This window comes from Gallus gallus, chromosome 11 (genome assembly GCF_016699485.2).
Source record: "Gallus gallus isolate bGalGal1 chromosome 11, bGalGal1.mat.broiler.GRCg7b, whole genome shotgun sequence".
Classification (NCBI taxonomy): Eukaryota; Metazoa; Chordata; class Aves; order Galliformes; family Phasianidae; genus Gallus; species Gallus gallus.
The window spans coordinates 17510563-17527863 of NC_052542.1; the positions used below are offsets into that span (position 1 = coordinate 17510563).

Genomic DNA, 17301 nt, shown 5'->3' on the forward strand with positions numbered 1-17301 from the left:
TCGCTGATGTTCTGCACTTGATTTATGAGCCAAAATGCTTTTCCTTCATTGCAGGACCGGGCTGAGCTCCCCCCAGACCTACACCTTCCCACCAGCATCCCGTCTGCAGAGCTGCAGCTGCTGATTTCATTCCCTGCATTTTCCATCCTTCCCAATGCCCACCTTCTCTTCCCCTCCTCTACGCTCCGTTCCTTGATCTGATGGGTGCTTACCATTACCATAAGCTGATTTGCTTTTTATTGTATTTTTTCCAACTTTGTTCCTTTTATTCCAAACACCGTATCACTTCCCCTCGTGCGCAAATGCACTCGATTATTTTAAAAAGCTTGGCAGTTCTGCTTAATGCTGTCTGTGCCCTTCGGGGAAATGTCTGCAGAGTTCAGCAGAGGTGCTGGAGGATTCCTGCTGCAGCCCAACCCCTTGAATTTCCTCTCTCCTAACCTCAGCAGCAACCAGGAGATACTGACTGGTCTGGAAAGGAGTCCCCAGGGCTGGAAAGCTGTGGATAATGGAGAGGGGATGCATTGGCACAGCTGCCCATGGGAGTGATGGAGTCACCGTGGAGATGTGGCACTGAAGGACACGGTGAGTGGGCACGGTGGGATGGGCTGGGGCTGGATTTCATCTTGGAGGTCTTTTCCAGCCGTGATGATTCTATGATGCTGTGGTTTGATGATTCTAACTCCCGGCCTGTGGGTAAAGTCTGGGAAAAAAACAGATTTATTTGGGGTGTAGGAAGGGTTGGAGGCAGCAGCATGGCTGTGTTGCACTTGGCCTCCCCACCGTGATGGCCCCAGCACTCCCAATCACCCAGCAGACGTGCCCACACTTGACTGCCAACACGCCGTTGGCCATTACTTGAGCATCCCAAAGCTCATCATAAACTCTTTAATAACAGCCACATCCCTCCCCAGCCAACTCCCCCTCCAGCCATAGGGCAGTGGGACTCACAACAGCCGCACTGCAAAACCAGAACCCACTCACGGACAGAAAAAGATGCAACACATGGCTGTATTTTTAGCACAGAGACTGCCCACGATTCAGACACAGATGTGCTGTTCCTAAGTTGAGGCTTGTTTTAGAACCATAGAATCCCTAAGGTTGGAAAAGACCTCGAAGACCATCAAGTCCAACCCCAGCCCATTACACTGTGCCCATTAGGTCCCTCAGTGCCACATCTCCATGGTTCTGGAACAGCTCCAGGGATGGCGACTCCATCACTTCCCTGTGCGCTTGGAGTGCCTGACTGCTCTTTGGGAGAAGAAATTATTCCTTATATCCAACCCAGATAAAAAGCAGGAACCATTCTGGTAGAGCTGCAGTACCATAGAAGCCAACCCTGTATTTAAACACTTTATTGGTAGTGTTCTTCTTGGAAAGTTTGGAGGTTTCCACTCAAAGGCTTTCTCTTTCATGAAAATAAGGGGAGTCGGCAGCTGCCAAAATCTGCAGTACCTGAAGCGTGGGATTTGGGGGGGGGGGGGGAAGCATAAAGAGTGCAGTTCTCACATTGATTAAGGGCTCAGTGTGGTTTGAAAAGACGTTTTCCACTGAAAAAAAGGCTTTAGTGGGAGAGTTCCCACCCACTCTGGTTGCATCTCTTCCCTCCAGCTCCTGCGAGGAGGAAGACTTCCTCCAGACGAGGGTGGTTCTGTGCTTCCGTGGATGCTCCAGAAAATGCACCGAGCGAGAAGGAGAGCGGGGAGCACAGCCCCAAAGCTCCCATTGGGTGGGCAATGGGGGCAGGAGGGACTCAGGGGGACGCAGCTGGGATGCTGGGACTGGAATGCCGTAGTTGGAAGGGATCGGGAGAAGGGTGGAATTGCAGAGCTGAATAATCACAAAGGTTGGGAAAGAGCTCTACGATCACCTAATCCAACAACCGTGTTGGACCGTGGTTGGTAGTATGAGAGGGAACAGCTTCACGGCGTGCCAGGAGGGATATTAGGAATAATTCCTTCTCCTGAAGAGCGGTGATGCATTGGCACGGGCTGCACAGGGAGAGGGGCAGTCACCATCCCTGGGGGTGCCCCAGAACCACGGGGACGTGGCACTGCGGGACGTGGTGGGATGGGTTGGGGTTGGACCTGAGGACGTCGGAGGTCTTTTCCAACCTGATGGATGCCGTGATTCTGTTTTCACACAACCACAGAATGGCCTGGGTTGAAAAGGACCGCAGTGATCATCGAGTTTCAACCCCCTGCTACGTGCAGGGTCGCCAACCTCTATTTTGCTCTATGGGCACTGGTGAGCACCTCGCTCGTTTTGTTTCTCAACGGAGCTCCCCTTCGACCCTCATTCACTCATGTGTGACAGCAAACACAGCGGGCACATGGCTGCTGCCGGCACCCGGCGCGTGCACTGCAGGATGGGGACACTAAATGAGCCCGCATCTCCCTCCATCCTGCAAACCTCCCCTTCTCCTCCCCCCCGGGCCCGGCAGCCCAGGCCCTGCGCACCGTTCTGACCGCCCCGGGATGCCGAAGGGAGGGGGGACGCAGCCTGGAGCGATGCGAATCAAGAAGAGGGGTTGCGGCGCGCCGGATCCCAAACGGAAGGAGCGGGGAGGGATGGAGAGCGGAGCGAGATAAATCCAACCCCGGCAGCATCCTTCTGGAGGGAGGGAGGGAGAGAGGGAGGGAAGGGAAGGAAAGGAAAGGAAGGAGGAAGGGAGGGAAGGAGGGAGGGAGGGGGCAGCCGCAGCCGCTGTCTCTTTAAATCCACCCGGAGCTGAGGCAGAGCAGCAGCCCAGGATCCCTGCTCGTTGATAAGCAGGATTTAGCCCCGTGGGAAGGAGGGGGAGCGCGGCCCGACCCTCGCTCCCCCCCCCCCCCCGGGGCCTGGCGGCGAGCAGCATGCGGGCACGGGCGGCCCCAGCGAGCGGCTCCCGCGGCGGGCAGAGCTGCGGGGGAGCGGCGGCTGCGGGAGAGGGTTTTTAGGACGTGCGTAGGGCGAGGCCGGGAGGCGGTGGGGGAACCGCATTGCTGCTGAGCCATGCGCCGGGGCCGGGCGGCCTGAGCCGGGAGCGGGGGGGCCCTCCCTCCCAGCCCCGTTATTTCCATCCTCTTTGGCGTTTGGCCTCTTTTTTCTTTTTTTTTTTCTCCCCCCCCCCCCCTCTCCCCATCAACCCCCCCCTTTCTCTCTCTCCCCTCCACCCCCGTTTTCTGCCGTGGATGGTTTTTAGGTGGAGTCGTTTGCACCAAAACCCAATAGCTGCCGCTGTTCTTGCTGCTATTTTTTTTTTTTTTAATGATACTGTTTCCACAGCAGGGGAAGAGCCAACCGATCCCGAACACACTCCCAGAGAATGAATAATCACGAGGAACTGGCTTGAGCAGCGCCTGGATCTGGTGCATGATTGCAACCTGATTTTTCTATCCTTCTTTTTCTTTTTTTTTTCTTTTTTTCTCCAAGTCATCGTTCCGCTTTTCCCTCCCGCATCGTTTTGGTTGTTGTTGCTGTTGTTGTTGTTGTTTTCTTTTCACCTTTTGGGGGATTTGCAAACCGAATTACATGCATGTCCAGTGGGGGAAGGTTTAATTTTGACGATGGAGGGTCGTACTGTGGAGGCTGGGAGGACGGAAAGGCTCATGGCCACGGAATCTGTACCGGCCCCAAGGGTCAAGGTGAATATTCGGGCTCCTGGAGTCACGGCTTTGAGGTGTTGGGGGTCTACACTTGGCCCAGCGGCAACACTTACCAGGGCACCTGGGCGCAGGGCAAGCGCCATGGCATTGGCATGGAGAGCAAGGGGAAGTGGGTGTACAAAGGAGAGTGGACCCACGGATTTAAGGGACGGTACGGGGTCCGAGAATGCACTGGAAATGGGGCCAAGTACGAAGGCACCTGGAGCAATGGATTACAGGATGGCTACGGGACTGAGACCTACTCGGATGGAGGTAGGTGGCGTCTTGATATCTCCCAAGCTGGGGCACGAAGTGGTGTGTGGGTACCAGCAATGGATGTGTGGGTACCAGTGAGGGATGTATGGGTATCAACAATGTGTGGGTACCAGAGATGGATGCGTGGGTACCAGGGATGTGTGGGTACCACTGAGGGATGTGTGGGTACCAATGATGTGTGGGTACCACTGAGGGATGTATGGGTACCAATGATGGATATATGGGTACCAGTGATGGGTGTATGGGTACCAACAATCTGTGGGTACCAATGATGGGTGTATGGCTACCAACAATCTGTGGGTACCAATGGTGGGTGTATGGGTACCAACAATCTGTGGGTACCAATGGTGGGTGTATGGGTACCAACAATCTGTGGGTACCAGTGAGGGATGTTTGGGTACCAGCAATGTGTGGGTACCACTGACGGATGTGTGGGTAGCAGTGAGCTATGGGGTCCAGCCCCCAGGCTTAGGCTGAAGTCTGGGACATAGCAACCTGCTCGCTTGGAGCGAGGGCTGCTCTCTGCCCTACAGGAGATAAGGCAGCAGCCGGCATGGCACCAGGCCGCCTCTTTGCCACAGGTAGCCCCATATGTTCAGCTGGTCACAGCACCAGGCCTGCACCCAGAAAGGCTTTTTTTGGAGAGGGGACGAGATGCTGGCACCTGAGCAATGGAGGACGAAGCAGGGAGGATGGGGTGGGCCAAGCTGGTGGGAGCAGCCCGAGTTGCACGCGGGACGGGGCAGTTCTGCACCACTGTAACCTGTAGGATTTGCATGGAGTGGATGCAGCAAAGCAGGGCAGGGGGGAGCGGAGCACGCAGGGATGTCTGGGGCAGATCCACACAGCTCTATTGCAGCAAACCCTGCGTGAGAGGGGCCGAGGGCTTCGTGCACACCCTGCCTTCAGCCCCACACTTAATGAATAATGCCCAGGCAAAAGAATTTAATTCAGACAAGAGTCTTACATTCCTAGTTTACGGCTTAATGCTTAGCGTAGGGGCTCAGAGGGATCACAGAAGCTATTCTCTGCCGTCAACGCGGCTTAGCGAGATGTGGAGGGGAAACCAGGATTAAATGGGGAAAAAAAAACAACAAAAACCAACAACAACAAGAAAACCCAATTGGAGCGATCAGCAATGGCCGGGCTAACGAGCTTTAGGGCCAAACTAGGGAAAACAGCTGGTGCTCTCCTTAAGTGGCTGTATCATCCTCCGTAGCGTTTCGGGGTCCTTCCATCCGGATTGCCACCATGATACGAGCCAGGCCCACCTCCCTGCAGCGGGGCTTTGGTTTGCTGCTGGATGTGCACACCCCAAGCAGGTTCCTTCTGTTTTATGGCGTTGGGGTTTACCAGGATGGCCACGGTTGGGGGATTGCAGGAGCTGAGCTCCGTCGCAGCCTTCCTGCCAGGTGCTGCAAGAGCTTTCTCCAGCGAGCCCAGCGCTGCCCTATGATCAGACGTGGTACCCGCAGCAATGTGTGCTCTCGGAGGGAGAGGGGGAAGAGGTGGCTTTATTTATAAAGGCGATTTGCACGGGGGGGGGGGGGGGGGGGGGGGGGGGGGGCTCTCTCTGAGAGGAAAATACAGCTGCACCTTTTGTTTCAGATGCCTGGAATAATGCTGGGATTGGTTGGGTTTGGGGTTGGGAGTGATCCCTAGCTCTGACATCCTTGTGATGGGAATAAAACTCAGGCAGTGCTCGCAGTGAGGGGTCAGGAGGTGTTGGGGGGGGTGGGGGGTGTTCTGCATGCTCTGAACTCCGGTACTGCTCCCATACCACCCCCCCCCCCCCCCAGCATTCAGACCCCAATGGGGGCATTTGTAGGAAGAGCCTGTGGTGTTGGGGGCTGCTCCAGCCTCACACCTCTGTTGCCCCCCACCCCACGCAGGACAGCACAGGGTGCGTGCCCAGGCCGGGCTGCATGCTGCTCATGGCTCTGAGAAGCTACCAGAAGCCAAGAGCTGCTGCTTCCATCTTGTCGGGCCAGCCCAGCTTCCCTGTGCTCAGGAGCAAAAACCTCTCCATGCACGTCTGTGGCTTTTAGGAGGGGGTGTGAGATGGGTAGGGGAAGAGGTCCAGAGCAAAACGCTGTCCTCTGGGGACTGTACACAGTGCTGGGAGAAGGGAATGGCTGCGTGGGGCCGTACAGAGCTGCAGAGCTCATGGCCAGGTGCTGGGAATGGGGATACCCCATGCACACCCCAATGCCCACACTCTCCGATCCCATCTTGGCCCAGCCAAGGATGCACTTTACTGGACTGAGCTGCCAGGGAGCCTTTCCCAATCCCACATCTCCACTTTGGGTGGGGTCGGACGCCTCCAGACCTTTGGACACCAGAGCTTGGTGAACTTTGTGTTCTCGGGTGCAAGAAGGCGATGTTTGCTCCAAGGGCACCGTGTAGCTGTGGTACAGGGGAGGCAACACCGGGGAAGGATGTTTCTCATTAATCTATTCAAGTTATTACCTCCATCAAACTGAAGTATCCTAGAATCCTCGCCCCAGCATCTGTCACTTGCCACCCACAGATAAATATTCATCCCTTACATGCTATTTTTTATAGCACATCAACCAGGGCTAGGGGATGGGCCCCCTAAATGCACAGCCAGGCTGAGGAAGCAAGATGCCACCAAATCCCTGCCTTTCACTCCAATTTCTCCTGGTGCAACAGCGTTAGGGGCCAACCCCAGAACTCCCCCAGCCATTACCAGCACTATTAGGGATGCAGTATCTTGCCATGCACACGCCCATCGATGCATTCAGCTCAGGCACGGATAACGACGTCTCCCTGCTCAGCACCCCCGGCTCACAGCCCCAGGCACTGTCCCCCCCACGCCGGGTGCTGCCAACCCCCACACCAGCTGCCCCCGCACGCAGCTTGCAGAGCTCACACCTCCCACACCGCCACGCTCAGCACGGTGCACACACGCCTCTGCTCCCCACGCCGCTTCCCCACTCTGTGCACGGACCCCCACGCACGTGCTCTGCCCCCCACCCTCTTACCCCATGCCCATGCAAACTCCCTTCCCTAAGCCATGCGGTCGCATGCACGGCGATGCAAATATACTGCATGGGGCACCAATATGCAAACACAGCTTCCTCAGGGAGACCACTTTGTGCTGAAGCTCCTTGTCATCACTGCACACCCAGCCTATGTCCGTGCATCTGTGGCACACGTGTGCACCATCTTTCCCCACCCATGCATCCTCATCCCACTGCCAGAATCGCTCGATGCCTCCTGCCCCATCCAGCAGCAGGCTGATATTATGTAAAACAAGAGCTGAGAGTTGCTTTGGTTGGATGCTGGGGTTGCAGAGCTCGTTTCCTGGGCTCGGTTCAGCCCAGCTGGTAGCAGGTTGAGTAGCAGGATCTGGGCAGAAGGGGCTGCATGCATCAGGGTGAGCATCCGTTGGGGTGAGCACCCAGTGGGATGAGTATCCATTGGGGTGAACATCCATTGGGGTGAGCACCCAGTGGGATGAGTATCCATTGGGGTGAACACCCACTGGGATGAGTATCCATTGGGGTGAACATCCATTGGGGTGAGCACCCACTGGGATGAGTATCCATTGGGGTGAACATCAATGTCATTCAGGGCCACTGCATTGCCTTTGCTGGAGCAGCCTGGGCCCATTCCAGCCCTGGCAAAGCCATTCTTCCCTCCCTGCTCACCCCAGTGGGACAGGGGTTGGATGGGGGAACCTCTATCTGGAGTCTCCATAGCCCACCCAGCCCTTGGGCACCAGGTTCCCATCCCCAGTGCCCCATGGCTGTTGCCCATCCCTCCAGTTGTCTCCCCCAGCCCAACCTGTGTGATCCATGCACACTTTGCAAGAGGGCCACCCCGAAGGGACGGGCAGCCGCACCTCGGTGCTCATCTTGTGTAATGCTCCGTGCCCACTCACCTCCTTGAATCATCCCTTTGATAGATAAGTGAAATATAATTAGTGTTTTCATTGTTAGCACCGTGTGAGTAGGCAAGTGGGATTTCTTGGCCCGGGCTGGTACATTTTCCTGCTATGCACTGCGATGTGATGTGGTGAGAGCAGCCTCTCCATGTCCCATGTCACCACTTTGTGTCCCATGTCACCACTTTGTGTCCCACATCAGCCCTGTGGTGGTATTGGTGACACTTCCAGGTGCTCTCAGCACACGTGTCGGGAGCTTTCCCATGGATGAAAAGGGGAATTAATGTGCAAAAGCAAAAAGAGGGCCATAGGGACCACAGAGATGGAGTGGGGATGCTGCAGGACCAGAGAGGGTGCAGCCCTCAGCTCATCCTGGTTTGGAGAGCATCCTGCAGCCTGGGTTTGGCTCTGAGGGCGCCTGCAAAGGAACGCAGTGGCGACGATGGGAGAGCAGTGATGGAAATGCTGGGATGTAGAAAAATGAGTCAAAATACAAAATGAAGATTCCGACCGGCTTCGTTAAAAATTAATGACTTGGGCTGATGGTAATTACCGATCTCATTGGAACACGCTGCTTAGTTTCAGGTACTGCTCAGGACAGAAGGATTTTGGCCCCGGGGGAAAGTATGGAACTTAGAAACTGGCAGACAGCTCTGGTGCCTTGTCTGGACTGTGGTGCCCCAGGGGACAACATGGGGCCCCCCCAAAGCCATCTGCCCCACAACACATCTCCCCATGACCGCTAATGGGGACCCCTCCAGTTCCAATGTGCAGCGTTGCTGCCCTTTCAACGCTTCATTATCTCTGTTAACTCACAGCCATATGGACACTCACCGCCCTTTTCATTGGGATCACTCACCCTATAGGAGCAACGTGGACAGTCCTCCATCTGGGTGTTTTAGGCTGGGACGCATCGTCCTGCAATCATACAACCATAGATCACACCACGTTGGAAGGGATCCACGAGCATCGAGTGCAGCTCCTCAGCCCAGAGCAGCCCACCCCAAAACAGAAGGACTGCTTGCTTTACTGTTTGCTTTCAGGGCCCCATCCTGCAACAGTGAGGTCTGCAGAAGGATGCAGAAGTGGGGCAGGGCAGCACCGTGGGGTCACGAGGATGGGTCGCGTTGGGTTTTCTCGTGGTTTTTAAGGCAAATCATGGGATATTTGCATGTGCCAAGAGGGAGCAGATCTGGTGTCCCATGGGGCTGTGTGACATCTGCTCCTGGAGCAGAACATTCTCTCTAGAAGCTCCAGCTTGTGGCATCATGTGATTTTTGTAAGACTTTTCAGCTTCATTTTTGAAGCAAGGTTCCCACCCAGACTATTGCAGAAAAGTCATTCTTACAGGCTTGGAAACCAGCAGCTGAGAGCTAAAAATGCCTTCTGTTGGAAAGAGGGAAAAAAAAAAAAAAGCTGTGGTTTTAAAATTAACCTGATTAAACTTGAATGTCTTGAATCGGGGAACGCTCATGTAGATGGATGATCCGCATTACTATAGACACTACCTGATGATGTAGGAGCCAGGCAGGACGGCGTTGGTGACGATCCCGTAGGGGACAATGCTGGGTTGGGACGTATCTTGTGAGATAGTTGAGCAACTATCAGTCATAAGCAGCAGATGGATTGAATATATTTATATCTGGGGTTTGATATTGGTGCTGCAAAGACAGAGCATTGATTACCCAAAGGGATGGGATATACCAAAGACCCTCACTGTGCTCTGAATTGCACAGTGGAACGATGTGGGGGATCTGAGGGGCTGATAGTGCATGTAGTGCTGCCAAACCCTGATGGGTTCACCCAACCCCCATCCCACAGCACCCATCCTGGAGCAGTCAGCCCTGAGTCCTTTGAGCCCTGCTGAGAAACGGGGTGAGAACAGAGAGTTTGGGAGGAGGATTACGCCAAGGGGGATTAGCAGCCTAAGCATTAGCCCAATTTCACTCTGCTTTGTGTGAGGAGCACATTAGCCATAAGAAAGGTGCTGAGCTATACGGCAATGTGTTTCCCACCCCTCCTGCTAAAGCTGTCCTGCTTCAGGCCTCCTTAAAATTAAATGCATCGCAACAGCTGGGGCTGGGGGCTGTTGCTTTGCTTATTCCCTAAGGCTGAGGACCATGCTCTTAGGACAACTGGAAGCATATCTTTTGGGTTCTCCCATCCTTTAAAGCTATATTTCACCTGGCTGCAGGACCTGCTGCTTTGAGAAAGGCGGGTGACTGTGCTGTAGCACAGCAATCCCCATCAGCATTGGCAGTGCCAGGGTTTGGTCTTAGCTCCAACAGTTCGGAGCATTTCTCCCTTCCCATCCTTTCCCATCCCATCCCTCCCTGTGCCCATCCTGCATGCCTGTATCCAGCCTCGCATTAAGCAATGACTAACATCTGTCACGTGCTTGTGCCTGCGGATCATATTTACATACTCAAAAATCCATACCTTCTATCCTCCTCTGTGCAAGCGCTTACCCAAGCGTATTTCCAGCAAACAACCCACCAGGCTGCCACAGCAGAAGCAGCTCCATGTTTTTATCATGGCAAAAGACCTCTGAGAGCCCCAAGCCCAACCCCAACCCACCCCCACCATGCCCACTAACCACGTCCCTCAGTGCCACTCATCCATGGCTTTTGGACACCCCTGGGGAGTATTCCCACCCTCTTTTCTCCCCTCCACCTCCTCTGTGTCGGAATTCAAGAGATTGGCCTAATTATTGCCGTCGGATGTCTTTAATTAAAACGTGGTGTTATTCAGCGATAAGAGAGGAGGTGAGCATCCCAGGAAGGATCCTTCACAAGATAAACCAGCAATTTGCAGGGCCTAATTGCTTCTGCTGGGTTGTGAACAGCGCTTCGGACAGCTCAGAGTTGCACTGAGTTGCAGAAGCAGGCTGGGAGGTTTGGGTGACAGCCTCCATCCAACACAGCCACCAACCCAAGTGGCTCTGGCCACGCTTTGGGGATGGCCCCGTGTTGTGTGGCAGCCCAGGCAGTGAAGCTCACCTGGAAATCCCATAGACTGACCCCCCATTGTTGGGCTGTCTGTATTTCTCAATGCAAGAAAGTGAAGCAGGGCAGACAAAGCTCCCCTGTGCTTTGCCCCTGCCAGGGCTTTGTCCTGCTGACACCAAGCTGGCGGGCTCGGTTTGGGGGAAGCAAGTGAGCAGCCCGCAATCCCTAAAGCTCGTACTTAATGATTTTCCTGGAGCAGAGCCAAAGGACTCAGCAGCCTGCAACACAGCAGCTCCTTGGGTATGGGGGATGGAGGAAAGGAAACGCCGCCATTGCAGCCCCAGAAGTCTTGATGTCCTTTCCCCTTCCAACCACTGTGGTCAGACCAGGTTTGTGGTCAAGCAGGCAGTCCCACCTTTGGCCCAGGGGAGCCCCATGTGCACTGTTGGGATGCAGACAGCCTATCTTACCCCTGGCATCCTGCACCACCTGCTTGTTGCTTGGATGGATCCTAAGGAAATCCCAGATTTGTCCGAATGTTGCTTCTTTGTCTGAAGTCTGGGATACTTTGGACATCGCTGTTGGCCTTCACAAGATGTTGATAGCCTTCCCCATCAGCAAGATGTGGTTGTGGGTCACAGGTGGCCCCCTGGCTTGGGGCAGCAGGCAGCAATAGAGGCTCTCCCTACCCAGCAGGAGGGATAGTTCCTCACCATCACCTGTTGTGTCATAGACTGTATCTGGGTTAGAAAGGCCAATTGGGGGCATTTCAGCTCTCCTTTCCCTCTGGTATCATCTGGCAAGAGGTACCAACTTGCACTGATGAAGCAAGGTTTCTGGTGGCATTCTCTGCATGGCAAGGCCAAGCCATGTGTTTGTTGCCACTTCCAATGAGACAGGGACAGAGACAGGTCTTCTCCTTCGGCCAAAACCCCCAGAACTCTTTGGCAGAGATGAAGAAGTGAATGGACACACATCATTCTCCCTGGTGCCTGCAGTGCCTCAGCTCCTCCCAGAGCATTTTGCACAGAAACCAGCAAATTGGTCTTCCCAATTCCCATCCGCGTTGCAGGAGCGCTGCTGCACAATCCCATTTGCAGCAGGGAACGTGAGGGCTTCGCTCTGGGTTCCTGCTCTGCAAGGCTCCCTGCCCTGCTGTAGGGCCAACGCCAGTGTCTGGTGGCTTTATGGGGACAACAGGAGCCGCCTGCAGGCTCCTGCGCTCTTCCCAGAATGAATTTCCACTTCCTGAGCCAAATGCTGAGAAAGCGCTGAATAACTGCAACAAATTAGATTACTCTTTGCTGCTTGTCATTTCTCAACAACATCCGAGCTGCTCGAGAGTCAGCAGTGGGACTTTTTCCCTTGTGGTTCCACACGGTCCTGAGGGTGATGGAAATTCCCATGGGAGCTTGAAAAGCCATTTGGAAAGCAGCCAGCCTTGCTCCAAGGGGAGAGAGCCAAGAATCCACCAGGCTCCAAACCACGCGTGGAAGTGGCCAACGATGGCATCGCCCATCTTCTCTCTGTGTTTCCATCCCCTCCTGCCTTCCCCCATCTTTCCTGCGATCCTGTTTCCTTTCTCACGCCCCAGCTGCTCTTCCTGGTGGAGGAACATTCTCACTGAGCCATCGCTGAGGATGACTTTATTTATTCTCTTCTAGCCTCAGGTTATCCCCTCCGGATGTGTGCATGTGTGTGCTTGCAGCCCCACTCTTCTTGGCATCACCTGGTTCTTGGCCAAGTCCCGCCAGAGTAATTGCTCTGAGAGTCAAGAAGTCTTCCCTGGGGTAAATCCACTGCAAGTCAGTGCACAACTCTCTGCTTATCCCCATGGGCCATTATTTTGCTGCCATTATGATAAATTACAACAAAACTCCCACTTGCAGGGCAGGATCCGTCCCTCTTCTCAGCAGGGTGGTGGTGGCTGAGGTGTCGTGCATCTGCTCTCATCCATGCCTTGCACCTTGGGATGCTGCACTCCTCCCCGTGTAATCACCCCATTAATCTCACGCAATTCGTGCTTTAGGAAGCACTTTGCAGAAGCTGATAGCAAGGGAAGAGCTACAGAAATGGATGTGACTTTGGTTGTGTTAGCACAGTAAGTGGTGGATGCTTTGCTTGCTCTGCAACCCCTGAGGATGGAGGTGCTCTGCAGCTCAGGTCGGGTCCCTCTTGCATCAGAAGTGCTCGTCCTGCTACATCCTTAATCCCACTGCATTTTGCAGCACGTCAGCTCCAAATCAGCCATAGCAGGTCCATCCTGGCACAGAAAGCAAAAAGCAATAAAATCCTGTTTCCTCTGCAGGGAGGAAGAGTCTCCTGGCTCCTTGTGAGATTAAGCTTCGTGCACATATCTGCAAATGTGAGAGGGCAGAGGTTAAGCCAGGCGGTGCAAGGGGAGGAGGTGACGGTGCTTAGCAATGCAGATCAGATGGCTCTGAGAGCTTCCAGCCTTCGTGGCCAAATCCTGGGATATTGAGGGGTTTAAGAGGTAATAAAGTCAGAAGAGGGAGGAGGGGGGAACTCCGCTCCATGATCTGGAGGTGTCCATGAAGGTGCGTGGATGTCCTGGAGGCCGTCGGGGAGGCAATCCCCATTGGCAATCGTCAACCCATGGGGGATGCAGATGCAAGGTTTGGGTTTTGCTGTGCTGGGAGCAGCTCTGTGATGCTGGCAGTGCAGTTGCAGGACGGGCCAGCTGATGGGGCAGCTCTCCTCAAATCCCTGCATCCTCTGCTTAGAAAACTTAACCTTGCCAAGCAGATGCAGCGATTGCTCCTGGCAGCCGTGCAGCTTTAGGAGTAGGTTTTAAGGCCATGAGGAGATGACAGCTTCCTGGGCACCTCTGCCTTGCTGCAGCTGGAACCTGCTGTGACCAATTTGCTGCCTCTGCTCCAGCTGAGATGTGCTGTCACGCCTGCTCCGAGCCTGCTTTGTTCTGCTCCTTGCCACTGTCTCTGGTTTTCAGCAAAGGGCCTTGCTTGCTCACTCTACAGTGCCTCATTGTAACCTGGCTTTTCAGCCATGGGTTTGCAAGGAGAGGGGGAAACCTTGGGAGCTGCCTGGGGACCAGGTTGAGGGCTCTGATAGATCACACGCAAGGGCTTTTCTCCCTGTCCCTTACCCACATGCTCAAATCCAACCAGAGGACATGTCCCATGTCCCCCCCCAAGATGTCTGCTGTCCATCCTGCTGTCTGTCCCTTGCCTGCCCCATGACCAAGCACTGCTCCTCACCCTGCTCTGCAGGTGCCAGCCCTAATCCCAGCACTCTGCCTCCCTCCCAACACTAATCCTATAAATCCTGAGCAAATCCTCCCTGCGTCCCTTCTCCAAGGCAGTCTTTGCTTGGAGCAACCATTTTTGGGGGGGGGTACACAGAGAACCACAGCCAGTGCTGGGTTAAAACAGCAGCCTGAACCACTTCCTGCTTTTCCCTGTGCATAACATGCCTCTAAACCCACGGAAGGATGGTGCAAATTCTCATTCAGATGGGAAAGGCGAGCAACTGCCCAGCTCAGGAGGATCCAATGGGTGCTGATGGCTGAGGGCAAAGAGCATTCCGTGCAGAGCAGGGATGGAAAGCCTCTATCAGTCTGAGCCGGAGGGGATCTGCTGGGCTGTTGTTATCAGGGCTGTTTCACATGAAGGGCACTATTTTAAGACTATTTAAGTCCCCCTTGCCCCAGTACTGCACAGTGCTGGGCCCTGCTTTGGCATTGCCCTGGGCTAGGCTCAGCAGCACCGGCTGGGCACAGAGCCTGCCCAGGGCTTGCAAATCCACCCAGCAAGGGCTTAGCCAGGTGGTGAATCACTGCATTGTGAGACAGTCCCAAAAAGATTAAGCTGACCTAAGAATAAAAACAAGCTCTGCAGTTCAACTGATAGGGATAACATGACAAAGCGTGCCAACAGAGAGGGATTGCAACCCCGGGGCAGGAAAGCAGCAGATCACCACTACACATCACAGTGCACAGGGTGTGCTGATTGTGCTTGGGTGGCGTTTTCCTACCTGGATTGGTTTCTTGCGGCCCCATTTTCCAGCAGGGATGGCTTTAACCCCAGGCACAGCGAGATGCAGCGTGCATCCCAGCAAACTGCCAGTTAGGTAACTCCAGCAAGTGCCCACGCAAACGGAGGAGTTCAAGCAGGGGCACATTTCTGAGGATAATAACCACACGGATATATCCCCGTGAGGCTTTTATGTCTATAGAGCCTCTCCCTTCTGCTGCACACTGGATGAAAGCACTATGTGCAGAAAAAAAATGCATGGTAATACACCTACTGCTTTCATCAGCGCCTGCAGCAGACGGGATGCAGTCTGCTCCTGGATGGCAATTCCCATCTCCCTGCACTTTCCTCTTCCAAATTCAGACTGGATCTAAAGGGCAGCCCATGGGGAGAAGGCACCATATGCCCCAGTGCCTCATCTGGTTCCTAACAGCTAAAGTGCACACCTACAAATTGACCCAGATATTTTACTTCCTTCCCACTTTGGGATACTGTGACCATGGAGATGGGGTTGGGATCTGGAGCTGCACTTTGCTGTTGGAGTCTGTAATGCTATAATGTGTGGCAAAGTCTTTAGCTACAGCAAATGAAAACAAGCTCAAATGCAGCAACCACAGATACAGAAATGGAGAAAAAGAGCTGCTTACCTTCAGAAGGTCTCAAGTAGGCAGGGATCTCCAGCAAGAGAGGCCCTTATCCCCACCGCCAACCCTTAAATGAGCTCTGGGAAGGGGTGGATCCTGGCTGCAGCCCTTCTGGCCACTCAGGTACATTGCATGCACCTGAGCTGCCCTGGGTTGGCCCTGCCTTCCCTCCAGGTGCTCAATCACTGCTTCAAACTGTGACTTAGCACTTCCACTACAGTGTCCAAATGTTCCCAATAATAACAGGTCCCAGTAATAACAGCCCAAGCAGGCTGACGCTACTCCTTACCCACAGGATGCATCACAGAATCACTCAGATTGAAAAAGACCACTAAGGTCACCAAGTCCAACCCAATCCATCCTGCCATGCCCACTGACCGCGTTCCTCAGTGCCACATCACGGTTCTGCAACACCTCCAGGGACGGTGGCTCCACCACCTCCCTGTGCAGCTGTGCCGACGCGTCACCAACTCTTCTGGAGAAGAAATTTGAACCCTCTCTTTGCTTTTGCCTCCCCAGGGACGTACCAGGGCCAGTGGGTCGGAGGGATGCGCCAGGGTTACGGCGTCCGTCAGAGCGTTCCCTACGGCATGGCTGCGGTCATCAGGTCACCCCTGAGGACGTCCATCAACTCCCTGCGCAGTGAACACACCAATGGCACGGCCCTGCACCCCGACTCCTCGCCGGCGGTGGCCGGCAGCCCCGCCGTGTCCCGAGGTGGCTTCGTCCTCATGGCCCACAGCGATGCTGAGATCCTCAAGAGCAAGAAGAAGGGCATCTTCCGCCGGTCGCTGCTGAGTGGGCTCAAGCTCCGTAAGTCCGAGTCCAAGAGCTCCTTGGCCAGCCAGCGGAGCAAGCAGAGCTCCTTCCGCAGCGAGGCCGGGATGAGCACGGTCAGCTCCACCGCCAGCGACATCAACTCCACCATCAGCTTGGGCGAAGGCGAGGCTGAGCTGTCTGTCATCGAAGACGACATTGATGCCACCACTACCGAGATCTACGTTGGAGAGTGGAAGAACGACAAGAGGTCGGGTTTCGGGGTGAGCCAGCGCTCCGACGGCCTGAAGTACGAGGGCGAGTGGGCCAACAACAAGCGGCATGGCTACGGCTGCATGACCTTCCCCGATGGCACCAAGGAGGAGGGCAAGTACAAGCAGAACGTCCTGGTCAGTGGCAAGAGGAAGAACCTCATCCCGCTGCGGGCCAGCAAGATCCGTGAGAAGGTGGATCGGGCCGTGGAGGCGGCCGAGAGGGCGGCCACCATCGCCAAGCAGAAAGCAGAGATCGCTGCCTCCAGGTAGGCGGGCATCTCAGCCCCGATGGCAGCGGGGGGAGGTGGGAGGAGGTTTGTGTCTTATAGAGGCTAAGGGCTGTCGCTGAGGGGCCGGGAGGTGTTGTGGTGCTGGAGGTGCTGGGTTGTTGAGGTGGCTGTTGGCTGATGGTGCAGCCTTGGCTGCATCCGTGGGCTTGCTTCTTGGATTTGTGCAAAGCCAAGCCTTTGTGCCCAAGCATGGGAAAACTCTGTGGGTTTTTCTCAAAGACGGGGTGGATCCAGGCTGAACTGCCCCTCCTGCTCGCTGTAAGCAGGTTGAGGGTGCACGACTATCCCAGAACAGCAATAGAGAGTCAATCGGAGCAGTGCGTTCACTGAGGGCCACGTGAGGGTGGCTGCAGCATGGTGGGATTGGGATTTGGAGTCCCCGGGTGGGACAGGCAGCTGCCACTTGGGAGGTCTGGGGCTGTTTTCCCCATTTCTCCCCGGCCTAATAGGAGAAGGGCTCCTGCAGTGCTGTTTCCCCAAATCCTCTCTCTGACACAGCCCAGAGAATCCACCCTAAAGATGGTCTGTGCCATTTCAGGGATCAGATTTGGCTGAAAAGCAGC

The 17301-nt window shown here is 54.9% G+C and overlaps 1 protein-coding gene across 2 annotated transcripts in view; it reads left to right on the forward strand.

The window, feature by feature from the left end:
- The first annotated feature begins 2722 nt into the window (after positions 1 to 2722).
- JPH3 (junctophilin 3) overlaps positions 2723 to 17301 on the forward strand; it is a 42763-nt gene continuing 28184 nt past the window's right edge. For both annotated transcript variants that reach the window (XM_015292658.4, XM_040707265.2), the window contains exons 1-2: positions 2723 to 3899; positions 15937 to 16714. In XM_015292658.4, coding sequence (XP_015148144.2) covers positions 3518 to 3899; positions 15937 to 16714 — 1160 coding nt within the window. In that variant the 5' untranslated portion in view covers positions 2723 to 3517. The remainder of the gene's footprint in view (positions 3900 to 15936; positions 16715 to 17301) is intronic.